Source organism: Stigmatopora nigra, chromosome 20 (assembly GCF_051989575.1).
Source record: "Stigmatopora nigra isolate UIUO_SnigA chromosome 20, RoL_Snig_1.1, whole genome shotgun sequence".
Taxonomy (NCBI): Eukaryota; Metazoa; Chordata; class Actinopteri; order Syngnathiformes; family Syngnathidae; genus Stigmatopora; species Stigmatopora nigra.
Genome location: NC_135527.1, coordinates 8,130,875 through 8,156,502, shown reverse-complemented (window position 1 = coordinate 8,156,502; position 25,628 = coordinate 8,130,875). Strand labels below are relative to the sequence as shown.

The window sequence follows — 25,628 nt, the reverse complement described above, 5'->3', positions numbered from 1 at the left end:
AAGGAGAAGTCTTCTGCTAGGGCGTTTTGCCACATCACCGCTTCGGCTTCCTCGCCGCCATCTGTGAGCTCTCCTTCTCTGGCATTTTCACAAAGCCCCCCCGCACCCCTTTCATTTCCTTTTGTTTGCTAGCTTTAATTAGCTTATTTTGTTGCGACTAACCTCCCGGCGCTTCATTACGGCGCCCGGCCGCGCTCGGGACTCCCAACAGGGCACGGGGCGAGATAAAAAGTTGGAACAAAAGATGATGAATGTTGCGCACAGGCGCAACGGAGAGATAGGCTAATGGCCCGGCGGCCGGAGGAGTCGGAACCGAGGCTGTCGAGATGGTGACGTGATAAATCACGCCGGGGTCCCCGGGAGGACCGGCCAGGGAGATGGGGGGAAAAAAAAGCCAAAGATGACCGCAAAATGGAGGCTAATTCATCTGGAGCCGGAGAATTCCGTGACTGGACGTTTGGTCGCCGGTCTTTTGGTCACCGGTCAAATGTACTTAGAAATTAAAGAGTACTTGGATATTAAACAGCAGATAGATATTAAACAGTACTTGTATATTAAACAGTACTTGTATATTAAACAGTACTTAGATATTAAAGAGTACTTAGATATTAAATGCTACTTAGATATTAAACAGTACTTAGATATTAAACGCTACTTAGATATTAAACGCTACTTAGATATTAAACGCTACTTGGATATTAAACACTACTTAGATTTTAAACGCTACTTGGATATTAATTAGTACTTGGATATTAAACAGTACTTGGATATTAAACAGTACTTGGATATTAAACTCTCTCTTGGATGTTAAACAGTACCTGGATATCAAACAGTACTTAGATGTTAAACAGTACTTAGATATTAAACTGTACTTAGATATTAAACAGTACTTGGATATTAAACACTACTTGGATATTAAACACTACTTGGATATTAAACACTACTTAAATATTAAACAGTACTTAGATATTAAAAGTTCTTAGATATTATCGCCAAAGTGTTTTTTGTTCCTTGACTCTGTAAAACTTCCATGAAGTCAAGCTAGCTCAAAATTTGAAGTAACGGTCGTTTCCCACATGAAACCCACTCCAAGCTTTTAAGGCCAGACATTTTTACACCGTCCCCTTTGGAAGGACGTACAATTACAAGAAGTGATGTGGCTACACGCTGTGTTCGGCTGTCAGAACGCCGCCTGAAAAGTGTTTTAATTGATTCCCACGGCCGCTCGCTTCTCTCCGAGCCGTCAATTGCCATCGATGGGTTTCCGCGTAGCCTCCGCGGGGCGTTTAGCGCTAAATTTTTCGTCCGTTACCAAGGGAGCTGCTACCAGTACTTATCTTCTACTTTCAAAAACGCCAAATTTCTCTTAACTCGGCCATGTTTCCGATACTTTGGAGGAATTTTATCAACTTTTGTGTTCAATTTAAGGCTAATAGCAAAGGTGATATATTAGCACGGCAGGCTAACCTGCCGGCTAAGTCCGAGGGCTAACGATCCTCTATCCCCCAGATGATGTCGGTGTGTAATGTGTGTGTTTTATGCATGCATAGCCTAATTTGAATTATTGTAAAGTAGTGTTGTATTTGCATATGAGCTCCAGGGCTATAGCAAAATTAGCATTTTTACAACAGCTCAAATTAAATCCCTCTGCTTAATTTGCCCGCATGCTAATTTGATTTGAGTGTATTGCCTTTTCCAACCCAACGTTAAGACTGTCTTAAGAGTAGTGTGCATACACGAAACACGCGTTTTGATACTTGCCGACTTAATGACATTAAGCCCCGAAGAGAGGATGAGATGGCGGGTCAACTACGCGTCAGGGTAAATCCCGCCACTCCGTTGAGATACTTTGTCATTTTTCGGGACGTTTGTGGTAGCGCAAGGGTGTCAAACTCGGGTTGGTAAGCGAGCCACGTTAATGTCAACTTGGGTTCATGTGGGATAGACCATTTTAGATAGAATATTTAGATTTTTTTTTAAATAAATGGATTGAAAGAAATGGATTTAAAGCTCTGAATATTTAGTTTTTCATAGATTTAAAACAATGTTTAATTTAGATTTTTTTGTATATATTTTTAGATTTTACAAAATGATTTTTGAACTAAAAATACAGAAAAAATGGATTAAAAAATTACAATTATTGTTTTAAAAAGGGGAAAAACAGGGAATTTAATATAGATCAATATTTTCAGTAAGGGAAAATCTTTTAATAATTATTTTCCGTATTAAAATGGAAAACAGAAAATATTTTTATATATTTTTAGATTTTATGAAATGATTTTTGCACCGAAAACAACGAAAAAATTGATTAAAAATGACAAATATTGATTTAAAAGGGGGGAAAATCCAGAAAATTATTATAAATCTATACTCTATTTTAATTTGATCCTAAAACAGAAATTTGGCACTCATGATTTACTTTTTCGGGCCACACAAAAAGAAGCAACGGGCCAGATTTGGCCCCCAGCCCACCACTATGACACATGGATTAAAAACCCCTGAATATTCATTTTTTATAGATTTAAAACAATGTTTATTTTAGTTTTTATTCTATATATATTTTTAGATTTCACAAAATGATTTTTGCACTAATAACGAAAAAAATGCTTAAAAATGACAATTAATGATCTAAAACATCTATACACTTCATTTTAATTTGATCCTAAAACAGAAATGATCGACTTTCCCGGGCCACACAAAATGAAGCAACGACCCAGACCTAGCCCCCGGGCCTTCACTTTGACCCCTCTCCTCTAGCAAAAATCCCATTCTCCCCCACCGTCATTCCTCAATGTTTTGCCAACAAAAACCTTCCAAAAAATACTCTTTCAAGCCCAAAAACGATAAGAGAAACACTACATTCCATGCCACGCTTCCCATTTTGCTCATGAAATTTCCCATTACCCTTTGCAGCGATTGTAGATCGGGTACCGCGGCATCCACCGAGCGGCGCCATCTGTTGAACGGACCCGACTCAGCCATTTTGTGCTCCCACGTGCCTCATCCACGACAGAACCGAAAGAACCAAAGTACCGACAGAGGGCAATACTCCCACTAACCCACAAATACACACTAAAATACACGAAGCGCTCCATCAAGGCGGGCGAATTTGAGTCCACGTGACAGAAAAGGTAGATAATTATACCTTGAGGGCTACAATAGCTTGTCACGAGGGGGGTAATTTCAAACAGGCGGCTTTTAGCTTCTCAATAATTAGCCCTTGGACAAAAAATGACTGCTGCTACTCCACTATCAAGAACGTAGCTTTTGGACAAAGATAGACGTCCAATCACAGCCTTTTACTGTGAATTTAAACTCGTTTGTCACTCGTCCAATCCTGTGAATGGACCAGGAAGATCGGGAAGCAAATTTGCAACCCGTGAAGGGCGAATTAAGCCAATCAAAAATGTCTTTTCTTATGTAAATATTAGATCAACAGGAAAAATGGCTTTTTTAGTCGGAGAAACAGACCGTTTAGTCATTTTTTGGCTTGCACAGAAATGGCTTGGCACTTTTATTTTTCATCCAAAGCAAAACGGAAAAGCTTGGACTTGATAAACTGTTCATCTTGAACATTTCCTTTTATTTTATAAGACTAAAATGTTCCAGTAAGTAATAATAAGGTTAAAAATAAACTCCTGCCAAGATTCTATTGTTGATATTTCCAGTAGACGTCAACTGGGAAGACTGGTTGTGGTTTTTTTTTCACGTTTCCGGAGAGTTTAACTCCCTGTTAGTTCAGTAAACAGTGAATATTTTTTGTGGCATGACAGGAGGTTAGAAAAATGATTTGGCTTGGCGTTTGGTGACCTTGGCTGAATGGGGCTCCTCCAATTCACTGATATTCACACTGAGGCGGGATTTCAGCGGGTGTAGAGGGAGCGATAAAACTTTTATTCATCCCGCTGTGCCTCCCGAAGCTAATGATTCATGGATGCGGCCCGCCGGGGGGGTGGGGGGGTTGCGTCACAGGGCCAGAGCTCAATGAGCTCTGAAAGCTCTTGTCACACATCGACGGGCAGGTGCCTGATGTCGCCCAGTTCCATTCCCGACACTTCTCATCATGACATTCCCCGGCTGGCCGACCGGCCCAGGCTCGGCACTTCTGTGCTTCACCTGATCGTTTCGTTTAGGCCACGCGTCGAGGGGGGGAAATGGAGACTACTGGAGACTAGAGGGAGCTCCCTTACGGCCATCCATTGAGGAAATGAAGCTATTTCATTTATGCCAGGACAGGACAATGCTAGTGTTTGGGTCCAGCCGCCAAGTGGTGGTACTCTGTATTGTGACTCATTGCATGTACATCTATATGTATGTATGTATGTATATATGTGCTTATCTATGTATGTGTATGTAAATAGGTGCATAACTATATGTATGTGTATGTATATAGGTGCATAACTATATGTATGTGTATGTATATAGGTGCATAACTATATGTATGTATATGTAGATATCTGCTTTTATGTATGTGTATGTATATATGTGCTTATATATGTGTATGTGTATGTATATATGTGCTTATATATGTATGTGTATGTATATATGTGCTTATATATGTATGTGTATGTATATATGTGCTTATATAGATGTATATGTATGTATATGTGCTTATAATAGTGTGTATGTATATGTATATATATTCAAATTTCAGCAACACACCTATTTTTTATATATTTATTCATGTATTTATTTATTAACTTACTTATTACCTATCTGTTTATATCTAAAATGTCTTTTACTGTGTCTGTATTCTCACCCTACTGTGACATTGAAATTTCCCAAATACAGGATGCATAAAGTTATCCAATCCAATCCAATTGACAAACTTTAGTAGCTTTCAAAATGAGTTAAATTACACCCACATTTTGAACCGCACTCCAACCAAGGGTTAGCATTACTTGGCTAACCAACAACGGCCACTAGGCTAGCACAACTAGGTGGATTTCCCTAATCCCAGTCCAAACACTTTGGTAGTCTAAGCCCCCTCAGTGTTCCCCGTCCCATGTACTAATCTATCATGCCAATAAAACCTTCCCGACTTCTCACAAGCAGTACATTCCATGAAAAAAAACTTACTTTGAGCGTCAGCGAGGTGGAGAAGCAGACCCAGGCTGAGAAGCAAGAGCGCTGGCCTGGCTCGGCCCACGGCGGGACAGCAGCTTGGCACCGGCATGCTTTGGCAGCCTTGGTGGCGCTGGCTCACAGAGCCCCGTGAGTCAGTCCGTTCTGATTTCTCAGATGCAACAAACGTAGTCACAGCCTACACCAAAAAAAAAAACATAGAAGAAGAAGTCAATGAAAATAAAGCTCATCCTTTTAGAAAACAAATATACAAAGAACTATAAGAATTACAGGAACAACAGGTAAAAACAGTAGCTCTGATTACATGGACTCTGACAAGATTACCCATTAAAAACGGGTTCGATCCCACCATTTTGGAATACTTTAGCTCACAAGGCATTCCTCAAACGGTGAAGGAACATTCTCAATTCTTTCCTTTGGCCACGCCCTCTCTGTTTCTCGTTTATTCTCAACAACTAAGCGGAGGTTTGGGTCCAAAATGGCGGACCGCAAGCACGCCATTGGCCAAGCCAGCTCATCAGCAGTCGGTCGGTTGGCGGGCGAAAATGTGACGCGAGGCCTTTTGGAAAACATCAGCAATCCTCCCCTCTCTCGTCTTTTGGGCGATAAGTATCAGTCTGGCACGCACTCCACCCTTTTCTAATTAACGGCGCGCATGTTGTCTGGCTTTGTTTAATAACGCACGATGGCTATCATCCTTTTTGAATAGAGGCAGCAATGAATAGAAACACAATAACAACACGGAGGGGAAGAAAGACGGCATTGTGTGGACGCCTTGTTTTTCTCCATCTTTCTCTGTATTGTCATCAATGTTCCGTGCAAAGCTCACTTTTTAAAGACCGCCCCGCGTTTGCCATGTACCCCAGTTGGTTCTAACTGTCTTATCCCTTGGTGTACTAGCGAGAAACATATTTGAGACTAGTAGATCTTGGCCAAGACCAGATTCCCAGTTGACTTAATAGAGGAGGTTTAATATCTAAGAGAGAGAGAGTTTAATATCTAAGTAGTGTTTAATATCCAAGTAGTGTTTAATATGTAATTAGTGTTTAATATCTAAGTAGTGTTTAATATCCAAGTAGTGTTTAATATGTAATTAGTGTTTAATATCTAAGTAGTGTTTAATATCCAAGTAGTGTTTAATATCCAAGTAGTGTTTAATATCTAAGTAGTGTTTAATATCCAAGTAGTGTTTAATATCTAAGTAGTGTTTAATATCTAAGTACAGTTTAATATCTAAGTAGTGTTTAATATCTAAGTACTGTTTAATATCTAAGTAGGGTTTCATATCTAAGTATTGTTTAATATCTAAGTAGTGTTTAATATCTAAGTAGTGTTTAATATCTAAGTACTGTTTAATATCCAAGTATACTGTTTAATATCTAGGTACTGTTTAATATCTAAGTATACTGTTTAATATCTAAGTATACTGTTTAATCTCTAAGTGCTGTTTAATATCTAAGTACTGTTCAATATCTAAGTACTGGTCAATATCTAAGTACTGTTTAATATCTAAGTACTGTTTAATATCTAAGTACATTTGACCGGCGACCAAAAGACCGGCGACCAAACGACCGGTTACGAATAGAAGAAGACAATAAAAAGGGGGAACATATCAGCATTTGGCTTTTGCCATCATCACAAACGACAAGAACATTTTCCCTCCATTAAATATCTCTCCAGGACAATTTTTCTCAGCGTTCTAGTAAGCTACGGCCGTCAAAAGTGGAGATGCTGCTGACAGGTGCGGGACAGGGAGTTGATTTACGGGGCTTATTTGCTTCCAAGGGGGCCTCCACACACTCGCAAAGAAGGCTTCTTTTATGATAAACTGATATTGTCAACAACTCATCCCTTATCATTCCTCCCGTGGGATCCAACACAAGAAGCTAATTGGGTCTAATGACCTTTGCTCGTTTGATAATTGCTCCGGAGGCACCTGCTGGTATTGCGAGTGCAGGAATGCAGCAACATATCAACTCGTTATTATTTATTTTTTTATTTTTGTATGATTCCTTCTCCCTTTAGAGCAGGTGATGATAACAAAAATAAGTTTTGTTTTAAAAGGCTAACATGATAAGCTAATTAAAGCTAATTTCCAGGCAGAAACGGCGCCGTTCTACCGTTTTTTCACAAAGTAGCCTCGGTTTGTTTGTTTTTGTTTATTTCTCCAACCTATCCTTGACTCCTCCCCCCTCCCCAGACTTTATTTCGGTTCCCCAACAGCTGTCGGCTTCAGATGGACGGTCACCAAAAGTGCAAGACCCCGACCTACGGCGGATTGACTGATGATGTCTCGCGCAAGGTTACGGCGAGCCTCGGTTGACGCCATTTGTCGGAGTATTTCATCTTTGTCTACACGCGCCGACCTTGTTTGGCTTTGTAATGGTGGCGGTTAACGTCTTTTCAACGGCCGTGGTGAATGATTGTCGGTTATGTTATGGCGTCGTATAGGGTCACGCTCGACCTTGCGTGTTAGCATTAGCGCTGGCTAAAGAAAATAGTGTTATCATGCAAACAGGGCAGCTGCCAGAAGAGTCTATTGTGTGTCGGGATTGGGCACGGGTGAGAGAAATGCGAGGCGTGGCGGCGGTCGACCCGCGAAGGCTCCGATTAAATTTACGCTGCGGGAATTCGGTGGCGGTTCCGGTTCCGTCGCGTTAGAGGGAAGCGGCGCGGATTAAATGGCTAAGTGGAACAAGCTAGGGAAGGGAAGCAACTCATAAAGGGAAAGAAACATTCATGCTTATTTTACTGATGGCTATATTATTTTTGAAGGTCCGTTATGTATTGTCAATGGGAGACAATGGGTTAACTGTACAGGGGAAGGGACCCTTTTTGACAGAGAGAGTCATAAACAATACATGTTTTATATATGTTATATTTTTAGAGCCTTTTTTAGAATAGAAAAGTAAAAATATATGAAAATGAGTGATTTTTTTGGTCATTTTACCACTTTTAAAGTACAATAAGTCGCTGAATTCTTTTGAAAACATTGTTATGCTGTTGCTAATAAATTAATATTAATGAGATTATGCACGTGGAAGTGTAATGAAAAACAAAATTAGGATTAAAGGGGTGCTAGAGCTAGGTCAAAGCCAGTTTTGCACTATTCGTGCATTTGGGACTCACTTCTCACCAATAATTTGCATATTTTAACTCTCAGGTTAATGGAGAGCCATAGGCACCCATGGAAAGAGCCATATATGGCTCCTGAGCCATATGCACTCATGGAAAGAGCCATATTTTGCTCCCAAGCCATAGGTTCCCTACCCCTGACTCCATTCTCTCACCAGTAATCTGCATATTTTACCTCTCAGGTCCGTAAAGAGCCATATTTACCCATGGAAAGAGCCATATATGGCTCCCGAGCCCAGAATTAACAGCATACACAGGTTCCACCCCCACCCCAAACACAGAGGCTCTGTGCTGAGATGAAAGATGAGACTCGGAGGGTGCTGCAGCGTTTAGAACAACTAAATGATTAGGATTAAAAACATTTTTTGGGGGTAAACAATAGAACGCGAGGCTGTTGACATTTGAGTTCTTCTTGAAGCGCCGCCAAGCCGTTTGCTATGTAAATGCGCTACAGTGGAGGACGCCAAAAGAGGCGCGGAGGTGACTCGGGGGGGGCCTGAATGCTACATTCAGAGGGCAGCAAAATCATCAAAATGCCAAGTGTCTCCTATTATCTAAATGCTAATTTGCTTGGCTGAAAGTTATGCCACATTAAGGCGTACTTGGAGTTCCCTTAAATCACACAAAGCGGTACAATGTGTCCAAAGTGATGTACTGTTGGACAACAGTGTCAAAATGTAGTAGTACATAGCCGCTGTTGTTGTAGTACATCTGCTGCCAAGATGGTTTAATATAGGAGGACTTGGTCCCTGCTTGGATGGGTCCAAATCCATCAAAAATGGCTTCCCAGTGGAGTGTTCCGTGTTTTTTTGTAGAGTGATAAGAACACAAGGCTTTTTTTGCATGGGAATAAATCAGCCAGGGCGACGGGATGAAAATATGATAACAGATATGAGATGCTTATTTGCTGACTACACAGATGTGGGTACATTTTTGTTGTTGTTGTTCTTGTTGTTGTCCTTCTTTCCATCACGATAAGAACGTTAGAGGACACCTTGGTGGGTTAGACGGTAGCTTTTAAAGTCCTTTAAATATTAAGTGCTAAAGAATTCTTTTTGCAGCCGCCCGAATTGCTGATTAAAAGATATTTGGGCTGCCCTTGAAAACGTTTTAACACTTGTCAGGGCTAAATCAACTCCGGGAGTAGATAACCCGTCGTGTGTAGCCAGTGATTTTAAAGCGCCAACCCTGCAGGCAAATTCCCGGAAGCTACAGCCACGCCAAGAAGGATCTTGTCTAGGTTAGTGAGTGAAATTTCAAATGCCATCGCCCAAACAGATGTCAGAACAGCAAATGAAAAGCATTTAACGCGCCCTGTTTGACATTTTAAGGAGATTTGATTTTCCTACTCGCAGATAAATGCCATAAATTACAGCAAAGATGATTTGTCAGATTTTAGCGTGTTTATCGGTGACACAGAGTGGAACCGACTACCTCCTATGGCGCCCAAAATCCACCACAAGGGTGTTGACAGTGGTTAAGGTCTAAATAAGGGGAGGAGCTACTTCATAATTAGCTAAAAAGCTCCTAAATGGGCATTTAGGCTATTTGGAGGAAGAGTATATACGTAGTGGAGCTTGGGAAACATTATCAGGTACGTTTTGGGGGCGGAGTTGTAGTTACAAAGCACCTAAAGGGATGACGAACTGATTGGCTGTTGGTTAAATTCAAATCAAATGCTTTGGAATTGGCAATTTTCGTCCTATGGAGCTTATGAATCTGCGACATGATCGTCAGGTGAGACAGTTTGCCCACCGATCTGGATTTTTAAGCAGCTTTTATACCTCGACGGCAGCCGTTTGACAGTATGGCCTCCCATCTGTCTAAAAACACGGACAAGCAGCTACGAACGGTGCCGCACCGCGGGAGGTTCAACGTGGAGGCTTTTGGTAGCCGCTTGAGGATTAGAAAAGCAAACAAATCGGAAAGATTCACCCAACAGCTTGTAAGCCACAACAGGTGAAGTCTGCGACTAACAGAGACATAAAAGTGGACTCCATGTGACACTAGGGGCCCGGGTGGTCTTTTGTCACTGAATTTTTGAATGGAGACGACAACTAGAGCAGAATGATGACTCTAGATAGCTTCCCGATGAGCAAACGTGTCCCAAATCCCGCCCACAAGTTAGGGGTAACCCCCCAAACCCTAACACACATGAACATATCACACATAAACTAACCAAAAGCCTAACACTTACCCTAACCCTAACCTTAACCTTAACCCCTACCCTGACCCTAACCCCCTATCCCTAACCCTAGCCTTTACCCTTACCCTAACCCTTACTCTAACCCCTACCCTTACCCTGACCCTGACCCTAACCCTAACCCTAACCCTTACCCTAACCATAACCTTAACCCTAACCCTAACCTTAAACCTAACCCATACAGAGGATGGTCAGGGATATCGGCCATATTTCTCTAAAATACCAGTGCGCAAAGTGGCCTCCCTTTCTCCAGGGGGCAGCTGTTGGCCAGACACCAGCTGCTATCTGCCCCAGATAAACTCTACAGCCCTTGGGGTGAAATCATCCTAACACTCCGCCCTGGAACGCGCAAATTGCTAAAGGCTACAATGACACCAGATATCACATGACACCAAACCATTTAGGATCAGAAAAAAATGGCTACTCTCAAGGTCGCAAGCAGCAACTAATCAACCAACCAGTTTAGCCTCGAACCAACGGCTAATTTGTTTCAAGTTCTTGGTGGAACCATGACCAAAAAACAAAAGGACAACAGAAGAGGGATGGAGACGAGATAAAGGGGAGTGGCCTCTGCCTGCCACATAGAAGAACTTCATCTTTGTGTAATTATCTCAGGGGCCGTTACGCCAAGCCGGATGGCCGGGTGTTTATTGCGGCCTGGTCGTCATCCACTTTACGAGCATCCTCCGGCTCGCACACACCCAAGCGATGATTAACATTCACACGGCGACGCACACAAAACCCATATGAGACCCGAGTGCCATAACAGCCCAATGAAATATATTCAGATTAGAAAAGTGTCGCATAACTCTCAAACCCGATGATAAATACCCGGTTAGCTCCGTCATTAATCTTGTACGCCCCCTTACTCATTGCTCCCCCTACTAAGGGAGAAGGGCAGCAAACAAGAGTTGTGTCGGCGGCTCATTTTCCTTCCAAATTCTTTGTCAAAAGAGTTATTGACATCTAGAATCGCCTTCAAAACCGAGGGAACTCAAAAACTCACTATGTCCTCAAAAACGTCCCTCATAATTGAACATTTGCCATCAAAAACGGGCTATTTATGTCCGTTACTCCCCCTACTAAGGGAGAAGGGCGGCAAACAAGTGTTGTGTCGCAGTTATTGACGTCTATGATCGCCTTCAAAACCGAGGTAGCTCACTATATCCTCAAAAATGTCCTCATAATTGAACTTCTGCTATCAAAGACAGAGGCTATTTTAGTCTGTTCCTCCCCCTACTATGGAAGAAGGGTGACAAACAAGTGTTATGTCGATTTCCATCCAAATTATTTGTCAACAGCGCTAAAATAGTTATTGACATCTATGATCGCCTTCAAAACCGAGGAAGCTCACTATGTCCTCAAAAATGTCCTCATAATTGAACTTCTGCCATCCAAAACTGAAGCTATTTTAGTCCGTTCCTCCCCCTACTAAGGGAGAAGGGCGGCAAACAGCGCTAAAAGAGTTATTGACGTCTATGATCGCTTTCAAAACCGAAGAAACTCACTCTGTCCTCATGATTGAACGTTTTCTGTCCAAAACGGGCTATTTTTGTCCATCCGGATCACCTAGATGGACTCTGCCGGCTCTCAACCACCCTATCCCGCCCCTAGAACTCGAAACTTTAGGTTTTCCTTGATATAAACTCTGCACCGTTCCTGATTAGCTCTAACGGGGCCCGCAAAAAACGGGATGCCATTGTTTGGCTTGTAAAAAAAAGACGCCGTACATGCCTGGGAATTTCAAATGATAGAAGGTATAATCAAGCAGAGATTCCAAGGCCAAATTGTCACGCTCACACAAGTTATCTTGTGTCGAGCCAATTGTGATAGCACAATTTTATGGAATCTCTCAGTCGCCCCCGATTGCTCTGCGCTCCATAAAATGCCGGCGAGTGGATCCAGGCTACTATATTGATGGCCCGGGACAGGAATAAACTTGTTTTACAGCTGCAAACAGAATGAAGTGACCTGGAAAGGTTGTTTTTTTCTTTTTTTCTTGCCAGGATAATGACTATATTTTAAAGTCGGGCTTGGGTGTGAACTTTAATTACTTGTCTGGGCCTTCTGAGCTACACCAGTCTCGAGTACTTCGTAATAAAGTCCATACTGGCACCTTGTTTATTAAACCTAACGTGAATATCCGCCAGAATTTTGACTTTATCCCAATTTTAAGACTACCGTATTTTCACGACTATAAGGTGCACCGGATTATAAGGCGCACCCTCAATGAATGACATTTTTTCCATATATAAGGCGCACTGTATTCTAAGGCACACTGTCTATTTTGGAGAAAATGTAAGCCTTAAGTGCGACTTATAGTCGTGAAAATACGGTAATTGCTATTGACTTCCAGGTATGAAGCACTCACTACTACACAGTCACCTCTAGGGCCAGCCATTGTTGATGTTTTGGATTTTTTTGTATAAAATCTTGCAGTGGGGGAGGAGCTATATGATGGAATATTTTGTAAACTAAGATGGCTAACAGTATTGTTTCAGTTCAGGCGTTTGCGTTTTTTTAATATCAGACAGTGGTGGTTTTTCGTTTTTGGTTTTCAGTTTTGGTCCATATATAAGGCGCACTGGATCATAAGGCGCACTGTCTATTTTGGAGAAAATTTAAGACTTTTAAGTGCGCCTTACAGTCGTGAAAATACGGTATTTATAAGGAAACAACCTATCAAATTAGCCCTAGTGGTGATTAAAGCTAAAAAAAAACAAATAAGAAAACATGGTCTTACTGTTTAAAATCTCATTTCTCTTGTAAAATAATTCGCCACCGGCTCAGAAGCCGTGTGGGGCATTTGGGAAAATAAAAAGGAAGCTAAAGAAGAGGATTTGTAGGAATGTTACAGAAGCGCGTACTTGCTAACTTGCGGTTTATCCGCCCTACAACAGCGTACTTGATTTTCTCGCTCCAGTCTCGCTGGGATTCACCGCCTCGTTGACATGAGGCCAAAGCATGCAGACTAACAGCTGGGAAATCTGCGCCCCCGTACTGCCCTCGCACTCCCCCTTACGCCACCCACTCTTTCTTCCCTTCTTCGGCCCAGTGGGGTCGGCGCACCGGCGGCTAATAAAAGCAGTGGCTCTTGACTGCCAACAGCTGGGCCTCTGTAATCCTTCTCCGTGGAAGTTTTCTGACTCTAAAGATGGCGTAGGGGGAGAACTGGGGTAAATTTGCGGGGTACAAAGTGTTACAAGTGTGGAGGCTTAATCGGCAAATAGATACCAAGAGTCCCTTGGTGTTTTATTCATTTGTTTTGACTAAAAAATATTGTTGAAATGACGGGTTTTATGTAAAATGCCTGGATTTTTGAGGTCTGTATTTTTTCTCAGGTTTGGCGTAGGTCCTGGTAAATTCTTTTGGTCATTTTCAATGGCTTTAATTTTGTGGGAAATGGTCGGGGAAGGCCCTGGTCTGTTCCAAAACCCTAAAAAAAGTTATTTAAGTGGTTAGAAGATGATACAATGTCTGAGTCATTTGCTAGTAGACGTCCAATCTATTTGGGAAGATGGAAACAAATCAAGACTACCGATTGGTCACTATTTAAGATATTCAGGATGTTTAAAAAGGACTACAAATTAGCATAGAAGCAAAATAACAAGGTTTCTTCAAGACAAATATCTGGACAACGTTATGAGTGGAACTTAGTTATTTTATTAACATAAACGTAGCAACTGTTAGCTTCAAATGCCGAGGAATGTAGGGAGCAATTATGGGAATGTGCGGGACTAAAATAGCTCAACGTATGACCCCGTCACGCCTGACCTACGCTCCTTTATCATAACGCTAGATATATTTTCAAAACGTGAGTGTATGTGTGTAAAAGATGAGCCCAGATGCTCCCAGCTGGCCAATCCCCAGTGAGGCTAACGCACTTAATTAGACACAACTACGGCACCCCCGCCCCCCAGGCTGCTGTTTTTCCCAGAGACGGAACCTCTGCCCCGACCTCTTGCCGACAGCTAAACGAAGGATTCGGAGTATAGCCGGGAGGAGGCCGAGAAAGTGGGCGTTATGTAAATTGGCGCGCTAAATGGAACCAAATTGTTGATTCAGAATCAAGTGGTGACTCAGAATTCAAAAAGACGACGTGGGAGTGATTCAGTTGTGTGGCTAGAGCCGGGGAAATCGCCGGAACGTCTTCTTTGTGTCGTTAGCGTGGCATTTTTTTACTATTCGATCACCTCAACTCGGCTATGGAATCAAACTGGCCTGACGGGAGGAGCGTTCCACTGAATCGGAGCAGTCGATGGCGGACAATTTACAGACGCTACCTGACTTATGAACAAGTTAGGTTCCAAGCGCTTGTTCATAAGTTGAAATAGTTCAAATTGAAGTTGATTCAGTGCTATATTTTGTATTTAAATATATGTTTAAGGCCTATATAAGTATATTGAAGGTTTATATAAGTGCATTTGTATGTTTAAGGCTTGTATAAGTAACCAGCATTGGGCTACATACATATACTACATAAGCCTACATACATATACTAAATAGGGCTACATACATATACTACATAGGGCTACATACATATTCTACATAGGCCTACATACATATTCTACATAGGCCTACATACATATACTACATAGGCCTACATACATATACTACATAGGCCTACATACATATACTACATAGGCCTACATACATATACTACATAAGCCTACATACATATACTACATAGGCCTACATACATATACTACATAGGCCTACATACATATACTACATAGGGCTACATACATATACTACATAGGGCTACATACATATACTACATATGCCTACATACATATACTACATAGGCCTACATACATATACTACATAGGCCTACATACATATACTACATAGGGCTACATACATATACTACATAGGCCTACATACATATTCTACATAGGGCTACATACATACACTACATAGGCCTACATACATATACTACATAGGCCTACATACATATACTACATATAGCTACATACATATACTACATAGGCCTACATACATATACTTCATCAGCCTACATACATATACTACATAGGCCTACATACATATACTACATAGGGCTACATACATATACTACATAGGGCTACATACATATACTACATAGGCCTACATACATATACTACATATAGCTACATACATATACTACATAGGGCTACATACATATACTACATATGCCTACATACATATACTACATAGGCCTACATACATATACTACATAGGGCTACATACATATACTACATAGGCCTACATACATATTCTACATAGGCCTACATACATATACTACATAGGGCTACATACATATACTACATAGGGCTACATACATATACTACATAGGGCTACATACATATACTACATAGGGCTACATACATATACTACATAGGGCTACATACATATACTACATAGGGCTACATATACTACATATGCCTACATACATATACTACATAGGGCTACATACATATACTACATAGGGCTACATACATATACTACATATGCCTACATACATATACTACATATGCCTACTTCAACGAACTGGGTAGAGGAAGGTAAATGCTGGGTGAAATGAGTTCTCACAGCGCCAGGCGTCGATATATGCAATACAAAATACATTTTACCAACATTTTTGGACAAAAACACAGTTTACAGACATTCGTATATACCGTTTATTCGTAAGTTGAAAGTTCGTATGTAGGGGAGCGTCTCTGTACGTCTAAGTAAGAGTTTGACAACCCTTTGCCGGGTGCGGAACGGTGAACGACTTTAAACTGGGCGCAAAAATACTCCTAATGAAAGACGGACTTGAAAGCCAGCAAAAAAAAATAAAGGTCACACTTGTCCGTACAAGAGAGAGAGAGGGGAGGGCGGAGTTTTGACGGCGTAGACAGATGTCAACAGCGATAAGCATCTGGCGTGACGAGCTCCAACTCGGCTATCGCTTACTAGCCCGAGCCGGGGGGTTCGCGAGCTGCCAAGACGAAGCTCGCGCCTCTCTGTGACGATCAGTGCCTCCGGAGCTCGTGCAAAATGGCCGCCGACTTGCCAACGCGTTATAACGCGCCACTGGCTCGGCTTTTTCACCCCTCCCCTCGATGGAAACGCCATCTGTGAGTGACAGCGGGTCCTCGGCCATTTATTAAGAAGGCGGTAAACAAACTGCCTTTTTTTAAAAAGGAGCGCGGGGGTGATATAAAGCCACGTGATGGATATAATTGAGTTCGTCTTCATTCGTCTTGTGGATTGGCTCAACTATAAATACTTATTTTCACAATTCTGATAAAAGGACAAACATAAATTCAATACGTGGGGGTGCCGGGTTCTGTTTTTTTTAAGTAGAATTGTTCAGCAGATCAGAAAAAAATAGGGAAGATCGATTTAGGACCATTTACCATCATACTCAGAAAAAATTGACGATCTGTCAGGACATTTATTTTGCGGTCTGAACGGCACAAAAAAATCAAAATCATTTTCCAAAGAACTCGCGCCCTACGTCCCAAACAAATAATGGCTAACTTAGCAAATAGCTAATCAATACAGTGTGCTTTAGTAAGCTGACACGCTTGACTAGTTTTTGGCAGCTAGCCCAAGTTTTTTAGCCGTTTTCAGTCCGTGTCAAAACAGCTAAACTGTGTAGAACATGACAACAAAAAGCAGTTGGAATCCCGTTTCCGGGCAAATGGATTGGAAAGACGACTAGTGTCCGGCACCCTCGGTGTGAGCTTGAATGAATGGTCGCATCCGGCTCAGTCCCTCCCTGCTGATTGGCTCAATGGTGGAAAGATGACTTTGCATCCCAAATTCTCTTATGAGAGGCAACAAAGTTCTGCATACCAAAATCTAGGAGTCTGGTATTTTGCATTTTTGAGGGAATACAATCTACAGGAGTTAAAGTGGCGGTTTGGGGGCCAAATCTGGCCCACTGCATCATTTTATGTGGCCCGGGAAAGTCAATCATGAGTGCTGATTTTCTGTTTTAGATCAAATTAAAATTAAAAGTATAGATGTATATTAAAAGTCCTGTTTTCCCGTTTTAAATCAATAATTGCACTTTTCTATTCTGTTTTTTCGTTATTTTTGGTGCAAAAAATCTAAAAATATATGCAAAAAAAATCTAAATTAAACATTGTTTTAGATCCATAAAAAACTGAATATTTATGGCTTTTTATCCCAGTTCATTTAATCCATTTATTAAAAAAATAATCAAAAGATTATATCTAAAATGGTCCAGCCTGTACAATACTTTTATCAGCCATATTATATTACTTCTAGTTGAACTTGTACTAGCAACCTCAATAAAATCTGCCTTGAAATCCTCCCCAACACCAAAACATTAAAAAAACATTCTATAAAACACCCTATACTCCCAAAACAAACTATATACATCTATTCCCCTCATATCCGTACATTTTGTATCAATTTTTATCTACCTACAACACGTCTCTACCCTTATTGGCCTCCATACCCACATCAGACTCTTAGATATACTCCCTAATCCCCCTAAACTTTACTTAAACCCCCCTTTTCCACCCAAAAAAACACCCTTTCCTACCAAAACAAACTATATACATCAATTCCCCTCATATCCGTACATTTTGTATCAATTTTTATCTACCTACAACACTTCTCTACCCTTATTGGCCTCCCTACCCACATTAGACTCTTAGATATACTCCCTAATCCCTCCCAAACTTTACCTACACCCCCATTTTCCACCCAAAAAACACCCTTTCCTACCAAAACAAACTATATACATCTATTCCCATCATATCCGTACATTTTGTATCAATTTTTATCTACCTACAACACGTCTCTACCCTTATTGGCCTCCCTACCCACATTAGACTCTTAGATATACCCCCAAATCCCCCCAAACTTTACCTAAACCCCCCTTTTTCACCCAAAAAAAACACCCTTTCCTACCAAAACAAACTATATACATCAATTCCCCTCATATCCGTACATTTTGTATCAATTTTTATCTATCTACAACACGTCTCTACCCTTATTGCACTCCCTACCCACATTAGACTCTTAGATATACTCCCTAATCCCCCCAAACTTTACCTAAACCCCCCTTTTCCACCCAAAAAACACCCTTTCCTACCAAAACAAACTATATACATCAATTCCCATCATATCCGTACATTTTGTATCAATTTTTATCTACCTACAACACGTCTCTACCCTTATTGAACTCCCTACCCACATTACACTCTTAGATATACTCCCTAATCCCCCCCAAACTTTACCTACACCCCCATTTTCACCCAAAAAACACCCTTTCCTACCAAAACAAACTATATACATCAATTCCCCTCATATCCGTACATTTTGTATCAATTTTTATCGCCCTACAACCCATCTCTACCCTTATTGGCCTCCCTACCCACATTAGACTCTTAGATATACTCCCTAATGCCCCCCAAACTTTACCTAAACCCCCCTTTTCCACCCCAAAAACACCGTTTCCTACCAAAACAAACTATATACATCAATTTCCCATCATATCCGTACATTTTGTATCAATTTTTATCGCCCTACAACCCATCTCTACCCTTATTGGCCTCCCTACCCACATTACACTCTTAGATATACTCCCTAATCCCCCCCCAACTTTACCTACACCCCCATTTCCCCCCCAAAAAACCCACAGATACCAGCATACGAATGCCATCTACCATGGCGGCATTCATAAAAGACCCCGGGGCGCACCTGCTATTTTTTACCGGGCCGTGTTATCATTCAGGGATGGCGGGTGGGTAAAAATGGGCTGAAATGTGATGGGCGCCCCCGTGTCAGCGCTTGGTTAATCGAAAATAATGGCCGGCAATTTATAGCGGGGCCGTCCAGGCTGGTACTGAATGTACTGATGCGGGAGATGGAATTTTAATGTAGACGTTCCATCACTGGCAAGTAGATGTTTCAGGCGGTGGCCAAACAGCATATGAAAGTGGAGAGGTTATCATATGGCGCTAATAAAATGGCCCACACTTGAAAAACGCTACATATTGCAGTAACTGGCTCATTTTTTTTTAGCTTATCGGGAGTTTACGAGTAAATCGAGTCGTGGGAATCAGAATTATGTCAATCCTGACGTGCGTGGCGACCATTTTTTTTCGTAGTAGCGTTAAGGGATTGAGCCAATGCAAATCCCGTTTGAGCCAGTTGTTCACAGTCCACAATTGTTTATTTTTTTTCAGTGTACTGTAGTGTTTTTTCTGGTTGTAAATCCCATTTTCTTAAGCTGCATTGACTTGGCTTTCTGTGTATTTGTACCTTGTTTTCTTTTTTTAAGAAAACATTGCTTTGAGACCTAGTAAATGATTGCCAAACGTTTTTTATGGAATTTACTGGACGAAACTATTCAAAACTGACTTGAGAATATAGCAGTTTTTTTGGCTGACTTTACACAACATGAGTATAAGTAAAGTACCACCGTAAAATACGCTATATTTAATAGGTATTTCAATGATTTACATCCGTCGGGACTCTAAACTTTCGGTAGCAAGACATATGGTCCCTTCTGTGTAATAACTTTGGGGCCTCCTATTGGCTAACTGAAGGTAAGTGTTATATTATGATATGTCACTTAATATGTCACTTCACATGTCATTTCATATGTCCTATGTCCTTTAATGTCACCCCAAATGTCCTATGCCCTATGTCCCATGTCACTTCATATGTCCTAAGTCCTTTAATGTCACTCCATATGTCCTATGTCCTTTAATGTCACTCCATATGTCCTATGTCACTTCACATTTCACTTCATATGTCCTATGTCCTTTAATGTCACTCGATATTTCCTATGTCCTATGACCGATCTCACTTCATATGTCCTATGTCCATTAATGTCACCCCATATGTCCTATGTCACTTCATTTGTCCTATTTCCTTTAATGTCACTCCAACTGTCCTATGTCCTATGTCACTTCATATGTCCTATGTCACTTCATATGTCCTATGTCACTTCATTTGTCCTATGTCCTTTAATGTCACTCATGTCCTATGTCCTATGTCACTTCATATGTCCTATGTCCTTTAATGTCACTCATGTCCTATGTCCTATCTCACTTCATATGTCCTATGTCCTTTAATGTCACTCCATATGTTCTATGTCCTATGTCCTATTTCACTTTATATGTCCTATGTCACATTTTATTATTATAATTATTTCATACCAACATTCATACGTTCGAGTGTTACTACTACGAATTATCGATCAAAAAACTGCAATAATTCCTCACAGTTAGACCAATAAAAACCGGGCTAAAGTCAACATCCCTATCAGTAAAAACAGATTGACAAGAGCAATTTAACTCCGTTATGCACAGTTCGATTCACGGATTGAAATGACACAGCCACTCTGACTCATCCTTTCCCATTTTAAGTATTTTAATAGACCCGATCATTAAGATCAGACTGTATTGTTCGCGTCCTCGGTTGGGAAAAGCAAATACTCCATCACCCCTTTTCAAGAGCTTTTCCACAAGTTTCCCTTTCACCGATTCGGGAACGCGTGGCTCCCTGACGTCAATGGCGGCGTTAATGAAGACGGCGTCGTTAGCGAGTTCCGCACAGCCGCTCTAAAGATTTTATTTCGCCGCTTCCCCCAGCTTGCTTTATTTCACGACGCCTTAATGAGAGTCGTTTGGAATAATAGGCTGGCATTGAACGGCGGCATCTGCATCTCCGCTTTAAATGACTGACTTCATTTCGGGGGAAGATAATCGTCTTTTCCCGCCGAGTTACTTTTTGGGATGTCGTCGTCTTTTCAGGGAATTTAACGACGGGAGAAATTAGCGTTTGTTTTAGGCGGAGGGAGAAAAGCGGGAGAATTATGGCTGTAAAATCGTAATTAGGACAATTGGGGGAAACAATTTGAGGGGTCGCTACACTAAAATTGATAGGTGGGAGGAAGATATCCTAGATATTAGTTCAATTATTTTTATTTTGATAGAAATTTGGACTGATAGAACTAATTAATGGAGATTAGATAATATGATTTAGGATCAAATTAAAATGAAGAGTATAGATGCATATTAAATTTCCTGATTTTCTCCCTTTTTAAATCAATAATTGTATTTTTTTAATCAATTTTTTTGGGGCGGAGTTAGTTCAAAAATATAGTTTTTAAATCTAAAAATATATAAAAATATTTTGTTTTAAATTTTAGGATGGAACAATGATTAAAAAATATGTTCCCTTACAAAGAAAAAAGCTTAAAAAACACTTATTAGATCTATAAAAAATGAATATTCAGGGATTTTAATTCATTAAAAAAATCGAAATATTACATCTAAAATAGTCCAGCCGACAAGTATAGATGTATATTAAATTTCCTGATATTCCCCCTTTTTAAATCAATAATTGTCATTTTTTAATCCATTATTTTCTGGGTTTTTAGTTGAAAAATCATTTTGTAAAATCTAAAAATATCTTTAAAAAAATCTAAAATATTTTTTGTTTTAAATCTCTAAAAAACGGAATATTCAGGGCTTTTAATCCAGTTCTTTTAATCCATTTATTAAATTAAAAAATCTAAATATTATATCTAAAATGGTCCGGCCCACATGACATTAAAGCGGCCCGTAAACCAACCCGAGTCTGACATAATATCATTTTAAAAAGCGATATCCAACCCCAACAGTGATGACGACACAGTAGCTACGGTATCATGCGGTTGCTACAGATGGCGGCTACAATAACACCCCCAAAAAAAGGAACAGGAAGAGAAGAAAAAGAACAACTTGGCCCGTCCCGTTAGACATTTTTCCAAATGACTGCGGCGGCTTTATAAAACGGGATGAAACATTGCTTTTTAAACGGAATGTTTTTGCACTAAAAAAACGGTCTCACGCGGAAAAGTAAAGCGGCAATGACAAAGGTGGAGGCGCGTTTTTTTTTGCGTGATCTATAACACTTAACAACAGGAGTTCATATTTTAAAATAAACCCAGGCAATTTCCATCTTTCTGCCCCGAGGCAAGGCATCAGACGTGAATGCGAGTGTGAATTTCCATGTAAAAAAACTCTTGTTTTGACTTGGTGATGTTACAAAGCCAATGGGGAGTGGGGGTGCTTTAACTCAAGGGTGTCAGACTTTGTGGACCATTTTAGATATAATATTTAGATTTATTTTTTTTATAAATGGATTAAAAGAACTGGATTAAAAGCCCTGAATATTCTGTTTTTTTATAGATTTAAAACAAAAAATATTTTAGATTTTTTTAAATATATTTTTAGATTTTACAAAATAGTTTTTGAAGTAAAAACACAGAAAATAATGGATTAAAAACTACAATTATTGATTTAAAAAGGGGGAAAATCTGGAAATATAATATACATCTATACTCTTCATTTGAATTTGATCCTAAAACCCGGGCCACACAAAATGATGCACAGGGCCAGATTTGGCCCCCAAACCGCCGCTTTGACAAGTCATTTAACTCTGAGGGACAACCAGTCCATTCCAAAGTTGTCTTGTCCAATATTAATGCTTAAATAGTAGCCAAATATTGCTATGCAAAACCGTGTTAGTAGTAAAATTGCAAGCTAACATTTAAGTCTTTCTAGTTGGGGTCCTCGACCTTATTTTGAAAGGGCCTTAGCGTCAATCGGGCAGCCTGCCATTCCGGTGTCCGATTTCCACGGCACGCACGGAATCTTCCGCCATCCAAACTCGCCAGAACAAGATCGGCACCACCTCAAAACCTCCTCTTTATATCACATGACCTCAGAAGATAACCCGAAGCTTTACCGATAAGTAACCCAAGCGTAAGTGGAAAAAACTCGGCTCTATCTTTAACCGTTGTCATCCTGGAGTAGTCCCTTAATATAGTTCCTCGCAAAAGGCCAAATAATTCAACAAGACTGTCCTTCGGAAAGCTAAAATGACACTCCGCCATCCTATAAATACAACGAATGGAGGACTAAATTTAAAATGGTGTCGTCTGGACGTGATGCAACCTGACGAAATGCCTCCTAAAATATAAACGAAGGGAGAAAACATCATAGTGGCATTTTAAGGCGAACATTTCTGCTAAAAAGCATACTCCGACACCCCCATTTCAACTGGTAATGACTCCGTTCCAAAACAGGGCTGTAGTCCAATTCTAGGGAAGCTCAAACAGGGCTAGTCGAATTAACGTCTATTAGTCGCTCATTTCTTTCATAAACAGAGCTTTGGGGAGCGTCTCCTGGGGGGTTGGGGGGGGCAAATGCACAGCCCTTGCCAAATAAATGAGCGAAATTCCTGGGATTGGACCCCCGCCCGGTTGGCCCAAATAATTGATGAGCATTGATGGCCTTGAGAGACTACATGGAGGACGTTGTTGTGGGGAAAAATGGGGTGGAATTCAAAGTTAGGGTTCAGAGAAGGGTAACATGTGACCTTAAGAAGGTAAGTGAAGGGTTAGAACAGGGGTGGGCAAACTTTTGGGCCTGGCGTGGGCGATATTGGCTTTAAAAATGGGACAGATGGGCGGGGTCAGCATAAGATAGGATACATATAAAAAAGTGCATTCGTTAACAGTACATATGAAACATAAATAGGAAAAAAGGACTAAAGTATTAATATACTCATCATTAAAGTCAAAAGTATAAAGTACAAAGTAAAGTAAGTAAAGGAATGTATTAGGAAGTATTAAAATGTATACAATACATATAAAAAGTGCATCCGTTAACAGTACATATGAAACATAAATAGAAAAAAGGAGTAAAGTATTAACATACTCATCATTAAAGTCAAAAGTATAAAGTACAAGGTAAAGTAAGTAAAGGAATGTATTAAGAAATATTAAAATGTATACGATGCATATAAAAAAGTGCATCCGTTAACAGTACATATGAAACATAAACAGTAAAAAACGGACTAAAGTATTAACATACTCATCGCTCATCATTAAAGTATAAAGTACAAAGTAAAGTAAGTAAAGGGAATGTATTAAGAAATATTAAAATGTCATTTAAAAAAGATAGAAGGGCTGTAAAACACCAAATAATAATAAGAGTGGACAAAGCTACTGCCACTGGCTTCCGAATTAAAAGGCATAGTGGGCCGTATGTGGCCCGCGGGCCGTAGTTTGCCCAAGTCTGGGCTCAGATATATAAAAAAAACACAAATATAGTCTCACTAAGCTTTCGTGTTCATAAAGGGAACAACTGCATATTTAGTCTATTCCAGTTCTTCCATTTAATCCTTCTAACCTTGCAGTCCGAAATCCATATTCATTGTTTATTTTTTGCGGCTCCCAGAGGCGTCCCAATACATTTGGAGGTGACCTGATCTTTTCAACTGTCCCCCCCTGCCCTGTCCCCCTTCTACCGCTACATTCTCGCATCTACCGGACACAAAAAGACAATTTTAGTTCCGCTTTGGCTTCTTCAAAGCTTGCTATTATTACAGATCAAACGGGAGGGACGACGTAAATGATGGACGGTCTCCGTTGAATTTATTTTGTCTCGACGTACGACCGTCTACGAGCTCGCCATCAAACGCAGTGAAACCCGAGCGTGGGGGACAGCTGCGAGACCCCGTGGGAGACGTGGACGTAACATCGGGGCTTTTCTCGGGGACGCTACATTTGTGGAATGCCTACAAGAGTCCTGTTTTGTAGTACCCGCAATTTCTGATGTAGTACGGAAAACTTCTTATATTTTTTGACCGTATTGGAGACATTTTTTTAACAAAAAAAGAAAAATAAGACGCAAAAACAAGTGATTAGTGTCAAGAATAATGAAATTAGAGAAATAATAAGCCTGCAAAAATACACTATGTACTAAAATTGCGGCCAGAATTATCTTTTAAAAAATGTCTTTACATTAACTACAAAATAACCTTGCCAAAAACAACACCAAAACAAATAGTAGACGCCCAATCTAAGCTCCTCCCTCCAATTATTAGGGGAAATAAAATTTGAGAATTCATAAGCAAGTAAAAAATACACTCCTAATAAAAACTGCTACCAGAATTATCTTTAAAAAATGTCTTTACATTAACTACAAAACAACCTTACCAAAAAACACCAAAACAAATGGTAGACGCCCAATTTAAGCTCCTCCCTCTTATTGTCTAACCTTAACTAATCAACCAAATTCAATCCTACACAAAAAACAAACCCGCTGATGGCAAAAAATGAGCATTTTCTATTAATACTTCAAAAATACAGCCTTTCCAATTCTATTTCCCAAATTTAAAGTATAAACAAATGGAA

The 25,628-nt window shown here is 40.3% G+C and overlaps 1 protein-coding gene across 49 annotated transcripts in view; it reads right to left on the bottom strand.

The window, feature by feature from the left end:
- The window catches only part of ptprda (protein tyrosine phosphatase receptor type Da), a 125,018-nt gene that overhangs the window by 53,142 nt on the left and 46,248 nt on the right, over nt 1-25,628 (bottom strand). For all 49 annotated transcript variants that reach the window (XM_077742371.1, XM_077742389.1, XM_077742380.1 and 46 more), the window contains one exon: nt 5,080-5,263. In XM_077742371.1, coding sequence (XP_077598497.1) covers nt 5,080-5,176 — 97 coding nt within the window. In that variant the 5' untranslated portion in view covers nt 5,177-5,263. The remainder of the gene's footprint in view (nt 1-5,079; nt 5,264-25,628) is intronic.